At 39.4% G+C, this 12,437-nt stretch overlaps 1 protein-coding gene across 1 annotated transcript; it reads right to left on the bottom strand.

The window, feature by feature from the left end:
* Window positions 1–2,852: 2,852 nt before the first annotated feature.
* On the bottom strand, window positions 2,853–5,015 carry LOC137499044 (zinc finger BED domain-containing protein 4-like). The gene is made up of 2 exons (XM_068227091.1): window positions 4,045–5,015; window positions 2,853–3,954 (listed from the first exon to the last, which is right to left on the bottom strand). Exons 1-2 carry the CDS (start codon window positions 4,652–4,654, stop codon window positions 3,665–3,667), a joined length of 900 nt encoding a protein of 299 aa, XP_068083192.1. The 5' UTR covers window positions 4,655–5,015; the 3' UTR covers window positions 2,853–3,664.
* Window positions 5,016–12,437: the final 7,422 nt, after the last annotated feature.

Below are 12,437 nucleotides of genomic sequence, written 5' to 3'. Positions count from 1 at the left end.
TCCTGCGGGCGCCCATGAAGAAGTGTATGAAAATTACACATTATGTAATATGTGCAAACAGAAATTATCTTAAAAAGAAGTACTTCAAATCTGAATAAACATTTGGAATGCAAGCACCTCTCACTTGCTTTGCCAGAAAGCAGTAGTCAACAATCGGCATGTATCAGATGATACAGACCTGGGATTTTAGACTCTAAAAAAATGTTTTAGGCACCTAAAATGGCCTTTTAAACAAGTAAACAGGTTTTTAAAAGAGAATATAGGCACTTCAAATATGCTTTAAAATAGGCAGAAAATATACTTTAAAATATGACAATATAGACCTACACTGTAATGTGAATTTTTTTTTTTTACGTTAAGTACAGTAATGTATAGGCTACCCTTTCTAAATAGGAATAGTTGCAAAATGAAGGCATAATTAAACAGGCGTTTATTACAAACAGCTATGGATTAGGAAACAAAAAAATTTCATCAGTACTGTACTAAAATTAAATTAAATGCGGAGTACTGGTATGCGTATTTATTTGTGAGGAACATTCCTACTGCACTTTTCAGTCATAGTTTGCTTTACAGTACATAACAATAATCTTCTCCAAATTTTCCACAGTCAGGCTGCATCTTTTGTTTGTTAAAACAATTTTAAAAGCAGAAAAAATGTGCTCTACACTCACAGATGTTGGAGGGGCATAGCAAAATTTACCTACATTTTTCAGTTCAATTTAACTAGGTAGGTCTACTTTTCCCCATCCATTACCTGATGTACCCTTTCCTGCACTGAATTACCTAGATTCTTCTGCAATACACTAGCCCACCTGTCTTTTATTTTATCCCTTACTTTACCCCTAGTACTTTGTATAATATTCTCAGCTTCCTCAATTACAAAATATATCTGTTTGAGACTACTTTTTTTTTCTATTTTTGTAATGATTGACTGGAAGAAATGAAAAATTTGCCTGAATATATGCAATGTCTCTCTGAACACTGGAATAATCCTTTAGCAGATCTTTGCCCATACGACACACATGCAGAGTTGTCTGTTAAAGGCATATTGTCTATCACAGATGTTCCATATAATACAGGGCAGCTTCCATTGAGGAACCCCAATGGCTGATGATTGGCTGTGGTGGAAAAGAATAGAGGGGAATTTCTCTCAGAAGATGGCTATTCTTGATGGAAGCTTACAGATTATTTACTGCAGGCAACTTGGCCCTAACTATTTCTGTGAGTCTGTGCAAGGCATGGGCCATGCAAGTAACATGAACATTAAAGAAGGGTAGAAAGTTTTAACGATAGGTAGAGTAGCAATCATGTAGGAAGCAGCATTGGAGACAAGGAGAAGGTCTTTATAATCATCAACACTCCCAGGATACAACAACTGGAACCCCTTGTTGATGATGTACACAATGCTTTGCTCTATTTTCTGAAGCTGCTTAGAACAAAGGAGAGCAGTAAATGCCAATTGGGTTCCAGTTTTCCTACTATAAGATTAGCAATGTACCTGCCCACAGAGTTGCTGGTTTTGTCCACATACAACCCTATGTAACGACTCCCAAATATCCTCTGTGACTGGCAAAATTACCTCCTATACCGGTATCTAAGTAGTTTTTCTTTAATGTAGATGTTGAAAGTATGTTTTGTTGGTGTATTTCTGTAAACAAATCTCTGAAAACATGACTATGCACAGAATTCCAGGGGATATTTTCAGCAACTAGGGCTCTAAACATATGAGCATAGAAACTACTGTGGATTGTGGGAGGTATACTTTGTGTGAGCAGAGTCTGTCCAGTGTTACTTTTCATGGTTGATTTTGCTTTGTGACTCGCACTATCAGCATGCTCTTGTGATATCTAAAACACAATAATGTGATGAAAATTACAGACTAAGATAAAGAATAGCTAATGAATAAAATTTGTAATTTTGAATTATTTCATTTAAACCACTATTACTCTAAAGTTAATTAAGAACAAGAACACTCCAGGCCTCGAAAGGTCTTGGCTTTCATTTACAGCTGCTGCACAGCTCTAGGCTTGCAGATATTAGATAGCCGTGTGGTCAGCACGTCACATTCCTCAAGTGTATTGCCATGCCTCTGAGACCGCTGCACATTGTAGCTTCCCAATTGCCCTCACGCAGCTGGGTCAACGCCTCTCCATACCATACATTTTTCTAAATTACTGCCGGTTCTGGTATCTAGGGAAAGGTGCACTGGTATCGTTAACCTTACATTAGGTGGCTGAGAATAGTCATTCATCATTATATTTTTCACTTGTGCCAGATAAATTTGTAGAATTTCATTTCCTAGCACATACCAAATAATCGGATACAGTATAAAACACGACTGTTGCCAATATTGATCATATTTTTTTCCTTGACATATTGGTTGAACTTCGGCATGTCTACAAAAAACGAATGTAAATAATAAAATGATTATGTTTGTACGCCTAGAAGTAAATTGGCAACGACCGTGTCTGTAATGCAACCAAAATGTAGGCTGTTTATTAAATGCAAAACCTTAGGTGGCTGATTTTCTTATAAACGTTTACACAAAGATAGCCTAGTCACAATAACAAGGCATCCTCGTGATCACCAAAGAGAATAGTGATCACAGAACACCAATCACAAGCTACAAATAACAAGCAGCACGGACGATGCGGTGATTGTGATCACGTCACGACTAAAAATCACTGATATCAGAAAATCACGATATCAAATCACGCTGTGACTCACAAATCACGGTATCGCTCATCACTAGTTGTTATTAGCATGGTTGTGTTTTTACAGTTTATACAGAATAACCTTTCCCAATGCTACTAATATTTCTTATATCCATTAATACCAAAAGGCCATAGACTTGTACTGAAGAACTGTACACAAAATTTTGGGGTGTGCCTTTACAAATTGAGCTCAGTGAATTAAGAGTACCAGTACTAATAACAGGACGAAATTTAGATACATTGGTGGATTATGCCTACAAAAGTAATATAAGCATTCATAATAGAAAACTAATTATCAGAAAATTGGGGCACATACAGTGTATGAATAGAAGATATCCAAGTTTAATGATGTACACAGACTTAAATGACAGACACACAATAAACTGAATTAAAGAAAAAACTATGATGTTAACAATGCTTCACTAGAAGGGGAGAGAAGTAACAGATTTAAACCAACTTAAATTCTGCTTGTATAATCTGCAGAGATAACTGTAAATATATATATGAGCATGCTAAAGAATATAGGTTAGGTCTACATGAGATTTTTTTAAGAGTAAGCAACATTACATCTAATATTTTATGTTCAAATTAAGATTAAGTAATATAAAGCTAATTACCAGAACACTGGAGTACTTGACTTAAGTTGATATGATTCATTGTATGAATAGAAGCTATCCTTGTTAAATGATCAACATAGATTTAACAGGTAGACACAATAAACTGACTTAACATAAAAACAATATTCAATTGTAAGTTGATAATCTGAGGAGATATTTACAAATATACACAAGCATGCCAAAAATGTACATGAACTTACAGCAACATTACATGTAATATTTTATATACAAATTAAAATCACAGGCTTAGTAATTGCACTGTATTTCACTGTCTTCAGTATCTTACATACTCCAGTTACACTGCCTTTAATACTGTAACATGATACCCAGAAGCTATGATGCAGTCCACTGGCTATAATTGGCATTGAGGAACAATAACTGCCGCACGTGTTGTGAACTTAGTCTGGTGCGTTTCTCATTGACAAACGCTCCAGCCTTCGAGAATATACGTTCGCAAGGAACTGATGATGCAACCATGCCAAATCTCTCTCGCACAACTTTTGACAGCAGTGGATAAGTATGACTGTGTTTTTGCCACCGCAACAAAGGATCCGCAGTCCTGGGATAGTATGCCTCCTGCAGGAACCGTTGTACTTGTACTATAGCCCCAGATGTGCCTGTTCCTGGAATAAAAATATTTCAAATATTTAAAATAATTTTCTTGAAATGTAAATTAATAACCATCACATTAGTTTGTTGAACTTTTTCCTTACCTTGTGGTTGAGTGTTGGCAATCATTCTGTCAAACTCCTCCCAGACTGACGAGTCACAGTTGGAAGTTGCTTCTTGTGGTGCAGATGGCTGTGTTTCTGGCTGTTTTTCTTGTCTGAAAACTTTTGTAGCCAATTCTAGTGCATGTTTCTTTGCTGCTTCTGCAGCAGTTGTATCTACAAATCCAGGCTTCCTGTATCTGGGATCCAAGAATGTACACAGAGCTAGAGTTCCAGAATGCTCAATATTATGGTATCTTGTGGCAATTTCCTGGTTTAACATTTCCAGTACCGACTTCACGGGGGCACAGATTTTTTGTCTCAGCATAGACTTGCAAACTGATGATAAAACACGTGTCAGTGGAATAGCATCACTACCTGTGATATACTTTTCTCCACTAAGCTGCTTTGTGATTTCTTCAAATGGTTTCAGCACTGTGCAGAGATCTTTACAAATTTCCCATTCTTCTTCAGAGAGTACAGGTAAGGTGTTGCTGGTCAATGCTGTTGTTACCTTTATTGCATCTTTGAGCTCTACAAAGCGACTCAGCATATAAAATGTTGAGTTCCACCTAGTTGGTACACTCTGAATTAATTTTTTTAGGGATAACATCACTGTGAGCTTTCTGGTAGTCCAATAGCTTTCTTGTTGCAATTGCACTTCTTTTGAAGAAGGCAACAATAGATTTGACCTTTTCTTGTAGTGGTTGTACTTTATCTAAAGCTTCCTGAACAACCAGGTTCAGGGTATGTGCATAACAACCAAAATGCTTCCACCCTAGGTCATTCTTCACAGCATTTTTTATGTTACTTGCATTATCTGTGACAACCAATTGAACTTTCTCAGATAAATTAAAATTATCTGTTATGTTTCTTACATCTGTAGCTAAATTACTGCTAGTATGTGGCCCATCTACTGGTGTACAGTCCAGTAATGTAATAAACTTGAAGTTTTCATCCAAGTAGTGGGCAGTGACAGCTATGTAGGAATCATTATTTTTAGAAGTCCAACAATCTGTAGTAAGGCAGACACTTTCAGTAGATAACAGCTGTTGTGAGACCGCATTGAAACATTACTCATACGCTGCTGGTAGGTAACTAGAAGACAGGAGTTTCCTGTTGGGCAGTTCGTATGAAGAATTTAATGCCTTCACAAATTCCCTAAACCCACGGTCTTCCACTATAGAGAAAGGTTGAAAATCTAGCACAAACAGTTTCATTAAGTGGTGATTAAGCCTTTTCTGAACAGAATGACTGATTTTCTATGTCAAAAAACTTGATATATGTGACTGGTGGGATGAACTGCTGGTGTTTGTTGCTGTAGTATTAAGCCCTGAAGAAGAGTTGACACTTGAATTGGGTACTGAATTTGAAGGAATATGAAGATCTTGATTATGGGATAGGAAAGAAGACACAGGAGGTTGCTGAGGATTGCTTTGATTTTCTGAATTGTCAGGTAAGTGGGAAAGTGGCCCTGAAGCAGTACTTTTTCTTGAAATGGGAGCAGAAACTTGAGGATTATCCACATTGACTATTTCACTGTAAAACATTTCACCTGATTTCAAAATTATCAGTGTAGGGTGTTTTCTCCTTAGATGTGTTTTTAAGTTTGTTATTGATGATTTATACGACAGCTTCTGGCTACAGATATCACATTGTGCCACATGGTCACTGTCCCTTACCTCTGTAAAAAATGACCATAATGGGCTGGTTTTATTCCTCTTGGCCCCCACATTCATTTTCAAATACTATAATCTATTAGTGCTAAACAAAATGCGTTCATGAATAAGTTAATGAACCAAAATAAAACACACTTAAAATTTACACTGCACTCACAAGTCAGCCATATCCTGATTTTCACTCTGTATAACTCAAAATTAGAGAAGCGTACACCTGCGTGTGTTGCATACAGAATTCGCGGGAAGTGAATATCATGAATTTGCAATTTCAGCAAATTTTGAACTATATGGCGATTTCCCACATGATCAGGTAACAGAATATTATTTCTCTCTATTATTGCATTTCAATACAGAATTCGTTAATACTAGAACAAAGGTAACGATTAAGCGTATATACATAATTGCCAGTGGATTGTTTCCTTTTTGTTCTTTACTACGCTCAGGCGTCAATTAAATCGTATTAACTTCGAGTATTTAAAATTCGCGGTTTAAGGATTGTGAGCCTTTTAAATCGCTCTCGGCGCCGGGCTTGTGCATCCGTTTCATTGGTGTTCTGCCAGATAGCACTGACGATCTCGTTGGGCACGCAGACCGGCCAATAGTTATAGCCATTAGCGAAGTAGCAACAGAGAACAGAACAGTTTCAGATTCAGTGGTCGTAACAGAGTGTTTTGTGAAACAGCTACATTCCGAAACGGTTTCGATACCGGGTCACGCAGAGCAAGTGACGAATAGTTCGGCGAGGTAGCAACAGAACAGTTTCAGAAGCAGTGTTTGTAACAGGGTGTTTTGTGAAACAGCTACATTTCGAAACGGTTTCAATACCGAAACAGTTTCAAAATAGCTGTTGCGTTTAATCTGTCCCATCTCTAATTAGCAATGTGGTCCTAGAATCGGCAAACTCGACTGCAGACTTGAGTCTAAGCATGCTAGTGTCACTATCTGTGGGCATGTCTTAGAACTATAATCTATTGCATTGTACTGGATTGCACGGCATTCACTCGCAGAATATTTTTGTGATGTGGATTGCAATATGTTTGCTACTTGCTACTGATGATTGGTTTTATTGAGTCATCGGTCGTCAATCATTTGATTGTTACGATAATTATTATCATCATAGGCAAAATATTTATGACTTACTAACAAACAGTCAACTTGAAAGATTATTATCATTGTTACTGTGGGTTATTGTCTTGTCTAGGGGGACTTCAGAAGTGACCTGGAGTAAATTTGAACTTAGGGATTGGTGACACTGACCCATTTTTCTTTCAAGTAGAAGCAGAAGAAGAAAATCAATTGCGAGCGCGTGTTTTTCCTGTTTTCACTGTAGTGATGGGTCGAACTAGCTCTTTTGAGGGAGCTAGCTCATTCGCTCCCGCTCCTAACTGAGAGTCGTTCAAAAGAGTCGACTCTTGGGAGCGGGAAGGTAGGAGCGAGCCAGGAAGTCAGAGGCCGCTCTCTAGTGATGGGTCGTTCATGAACGAACTGACTCTTGAACGACTCATTGGAGAGAGCTAGCTCTCTCAATGAGAGTCGACTCTTGTAAGAGCTAGCTCCCTCCTTGCTCCTTGAGAGCTAGCGCGAGCCGACTCTTTTATCAACAGCTAGTCGTTCAATTACGAGTCGACTCTTGTATGAGCTAGCTCCCTCCTTGCTCCCTGAGAGCTAGCACGAGCCGACTCTTTTATCAGCAGCGACTCCAAGAAAGAGCTAGCTCGTCACATCGACTCTCGTTCATTTCTAGCCAATGCCATGCCTCTGAACTTTGGAGCGTGGGTTGGCGACCACGGGGCCCTCAGCTGAGTCCTGGCATTGTTTCCACTTACTTGTGCCAGGCTCCTCACTTTCATCTATCCTATCAGACCTCCCTTAGTCAACTCTTGTTCTTTTCCGACCCCGACGCTATTAGGTTTGCGAGGGCTAGGGAGGCTTTCATTTTCATGCCCTTCGCGGCCCTTGTCTTCCTTTGGCCGATACCTTCATTTTTCGAAGTGTCGGACCCCTTCCATTTTTTCTCTCTGATTAGTGTTATATAGAGGATGGTTGCCTAGTTGTACTTCCTCTTAAAACAATAATCACCACCACCACCACCTCAGATAATCACGTGACGTACTGAAGCAGCTTCCTTTTTTATAGGCTGCCCAGTCTAGCCTCTTCCCGCATTCAGTCAGTGCTCTGAGTGCAGTGTTTGTGGGCTGTTTGTTAGGTACGTTTTTGTGCCATAGTTCTGGCAACTTGCAACGTAACGAAACAATGAAATGAAATAAACAACATGTTATTGAGCAATACTTACCTGTTCACTTCCTGTATGCACTCATAATCTATGAAGGATTTAGGGCCTAGTATAGATCCAGTAGGTTAGGAGCAAATAAATGACACGAAGTTCGGGTTAACTATAGTATTTTTCTACTCTGATGGCGGGCGGCCTACATGCTGTCAGGGGAAGTGGGGTGCGGGCAGTATGTCACTGCCCAATCAGACAAAAGATCGCCTAGCGGTGGCGCTGAGAACTATTCAGTCGCCCGGAGACTTTGCCGCGCTCACTTCACTCCACGAACTGCTGTGTTGCCGAGTAGTCTTACAGTGTGCGTTGGGTATTACAAAGAGCTTGTTTGACGAGTTTGTTTTATGAGTAATTCAGTACAGCTAGAACGAATTCCTACAACGAACACACGAAAAGCTGATATTATATCGTGGTTATCTGCTTGGAATATTCCTCATGAGCAATCACACCAGACTCGAGCTGTTGTCTCTTGTGAAACAATTCAAGCCAAAGGCAAAAATGTACGAAATTGATACACTTGCTGACAGAAAGGGTCATACCGTTGTTCGCCTGCCACCCTATCACTGTCAATATAACCCCATAAAGCTGGTTTGGGGAAACGTTAAAACTGCTGTAGGGAAAAGGAACAAAACGTTCAAACTAACTGACGTCCAATCTTTAATAGAAGAGGAACTGGATAAAGTAACCGAACAGGAGTGGAAGGCTTGTGTGTCATATGCTGAAAAATTTCTAGAGGACGATTACAAAAGGGACGTGGTATTGGACTCAGTCATGGATGATATCATCATAAATCTGCGAGACGACAGCCACAGTGAGGAGTCGAGTGACGAGGATATTTCCGGTGACAGCTCTGGTGACGATGGCGAGTGTCGGGGTGCTGTAACACGGTTCCTTCAGCTGGAATAAGGTAAGATAAAGTAAGAAAATGTGTTGTGTAACTGTACTTTTGAACGAATTGTTTTTCGGTCTGTTGTCAATGCACTTGTTATATGCATTACTAATTCTGTACTTTTGAACGAATTGTTTTTCGGTCTGTTGTCCATGCACTTGTTATATGCATTACTAACTCGTATCCGAAGATATAAGAAAATAATAGAAATAAATACATAAATAAATAAAAATAATAAAACTCATCCACGGGCCATAATCGAACTGTAACATACGAAGCTCTGTATTTCATTGTTATGTGGATTTCAACACTACTTTAAAGCGCGCGGGCGCTCCTGGCAACCATGCAGTAGTGGCCTCTGTCTCTCTCCAATAACGGCCTCTCACGTCGTGCTGGATTGGTCGGCCCCATGCTCCCCGCTTCCCCTGACAGCATGTAGGCCGCCCGCCATCAGAGTAGAAAAATACTATAACCTCAACTAAGCACGAACAAACAGTCGCTATCCAGAATACTGAATATACCACTCGGCAAGTAGAAACGGCGTAGTTTTATTCTGTCTGAAATAATTCAGAAATACTCTGATAAATCCTCATCTGTTTCTTAAATGAGTTCGGAGTTATGAATTAACATATTGCCAAAATCTTTCGGTTTTACGGTACAGTGGATAAAATAATATACCGTAGTTTTAAATCGAATTAAGGCAAATAGAAAATAACACTAGTTTTGGCTTTAAAATATAGGCTAAATAACTCATACCAACGTGTATACCGCAGTACATTTTCAAATAATTATTTATTGACGTGTAAGAAGTCCGACTCCTTAGCTGGATGGTCAGCATTGAGGCCCTCGCTGCAGAGGGTCCCGGATTCGATTCTCGGCCAAGTCGGGAATGTAATTCTTCTGGCTCGGGAACTGGGTATTTGTGTTTGTCCCAACACTTTCCTCTTCATATTCAGACAACACACCGCAATACCAACCACCATAGAAACACGCAATATTGATTACATCCCTCCGCATAAGGTTAGCGTCAGGAAGGACATCCGGTCATAAAACAGGGCCAGCCGGGCTGAGTGACTCAAACGGTTGAGGCGCTGGCCTACTGACACCAACTTGGCAGGTTCGATCCTGGCTCAGTCCGGTGGTATTTGAAGGTGCTCAAATACGTCAGCCTTGTGTCGGTAGATTTACTGTCACGTAAAAGAACCCCTGCGGGGCTAAATTCTGGCACCTCGGCGTCTCCGAAAACCGTAAATGTAGTTGGTGGGACGTAAAGCCAGTAACATTATTACTTATTATAAAACAGGGCCAAATCCACATTTGCGGAACAGTTCGCACCCGCGAAACCACAAGTGTGGGAAAAGTGGTCGAAGCGGAAGAAGAAGAAGAAGTAAGTTTATATAGTGTAAGGAATGCCAATATATTGAACATATACGACTCATACGGTTTAATCGTTCTTGAAAAAAAGAAAAATAGAAGAGAGTGTGACCATACTGTACACGAAAAATAGGCAAAATGCTATGCGTACTGTAGTATACTTGGTTATATGTACATTTGTGCTGATAGTAGTTTCCATTATTTTCGTTAAAGATCGCGTTTAATCAGCTATGTTTCCTACGCTGCATTAATGAATGAAAGAATCTGTTGCCCCAACGCGGAGTGTCTTGCTTGCTTGCTGATGCTTATGGGCTGTGTCTACGACATTTCACCCAGTCAATACTCGTTTACTCATGTAAACACACTAGTAGAAATGAAAAAGGTCAGTTCAATAATTGATGCTTGCGCTGGCAAGTAGAAAAACACAAAACACTGCACTTCACTATATCACATAACAACCCCATTTTGCTATAGTAGCCTGTTGTCATACTGGAAACTTCCAATCTTGCAAGCACACTGCGTCTAAAGCTTCACCCACACGAAAAATCCAAAATAGCACTCACAAGTAATACACTAATGATATGAGGAATCACTCAAATGGAACCTTGAAAAGCAAGAGTAATTCTCACCCTACATTACAGACAGAATTATAACACGATATTGGCTTCATCTAGAAACAAATTTAACACTCGAATAATCTCGACGGTAGGATTACAGAGCAAACAAGAAACACTGGTAGGAAAAACCTGCTTGAGTCGCTTGAGGTTATACAAAAGTTGTTTACGGGGGTTAGCATATAAAGAACATTCAAAGAAAATGTGGTTAGAGTCGCCATTATGGATATCTGTACCACACAAACAGTTTGTATCCTGCGTTAAATGGAAACGTGATCGATATTGTGGTGTAAGGGCATGATTAAACCGTAACCGAATGATGTTAATAATATGTCGTCTAGTATAAGATCCTCGTATAAACCAAGGTTTAACTAAAAGTGTTGGTTGTAAATGATAATAAAAGTTACCTTTGACTTGTGCAGTCTGTCGAAAGAAATTCTGCCAGTCTTGATACCCCTCCTGTCTGATAACAAATACATAATCAGAAGCTGGAACCATATTGTTAGTATTCGGAACAGGAAGACGAGAAGCTTGTTTTGCAAAACAATCTGCTTTTTCATTACCGTCGATACCCACATGACCTGGTACCCATACTAAAGTTATGGAAATACCGACGTTGTCCAGCATATAAAGGAGACTCTTGACATTGTAAATATACCAATTATAGGATAACTCATACGAAACCAAAGATTGTAATGCACTCAGCGAATGCGTATAAATTGTAGCTCTCGTATATCCCTGTCGCTGAGCAAAAAGTAAAGCTTGCTGTATGGCGAATAGCTCCGCCGTAAAAATCGAACAGTCACGAGGCAAACCATATTGTTCTTTAACATTTAGAGAAGGTATATAATAAGCGGAAACAACTCCATTAATGTTCTTTGCCCCATCTGTAAAAATGTTTATGCTTCGTGGAATATGAGAAAATTTCACTCTTTTAACAGGACGTATCTCGGTCTCCTGCAGACAAGGAACATTAGTAGAGCCATTACGCATAGGCCAAATTATTTGAGGCTTAAAATAAGAAACAGGATAGGGTAAGGTATAGGGTAATAAAGTAACACTGTGTATTAAGGTACACTGTTTCGACTTCAATGTATTAAACGCATGAAACAGTACAGGCAATCTGCGTAAACCCTGGCGCCGAACTGAATAATACTCCGAGAGTAACTGTAACTTCGGAATTAAAGGATGACTTGTGAAAGAAAACGTTTTAAGTAAATATTTCGTCGCAAGTATTTTTCTACGTACTTGTAAGGGAGCTTCGCAGGCTTCAACTAAAAGGGCATTGGTAGGTGTGGACTTTAAAGCTCCAATACAGGAGCGTATTGCTTTATATTGACAAGTGTTAAGAATATTCAAGTTAGTAGAAGATGCTACGTCAAAAATATGTGATCCGTAGTCCAATATCGTCCTAATAGTGGTTTTGTACAAAGATAGCACCACAACGGGATCTGCCCCCCATTGCCTACGGGTTACGGCCTGTATGACCTGAATATACCGTTCACTCTTCGAACGCAAATATAAAAAATGATGTTTCCATGTAAGTTTTTGATCGA

The sequence above is a fragment of the Anabrus simplex genome, chromosome 3 (assembly GCF_040414725.1).
Source record: "Anabrus simplex isolate iqAnaSimp1 chromosome 3, ASM4041472v1, whole genome shotgun sequence".
NCBI classification, from domain to species: domain Eukaryota; kingdom Metazoa; phylum Arthropoda; class Insecta; order Orthoptera; family Tettigoniidae; genus Anabrus; species Anabrus simplex.
The sequence above is the reverse complement of the archived record's forward strand: the minus strand, read 5'-3'. Positions and strand labels throughout refer to the sequence as shown.

Bases quoted from the DNA above. Each gene is read 5' to 3' on its own strand.
- LOC137499044 (XM_068227091.1), bottom strand. From the start codon at position 4,654: ATGTTATCCCTAAAAAAATTAATTCAGAGTGTACCAACTAGGTGGAAC. The intron at 3,955-4,044 runs GTAAGGAAAAAG...TTTTTATTCCAG, and splicing joins TGCCAACACTCAACCACAAG to GAACAGGCACATCTGGGGCT.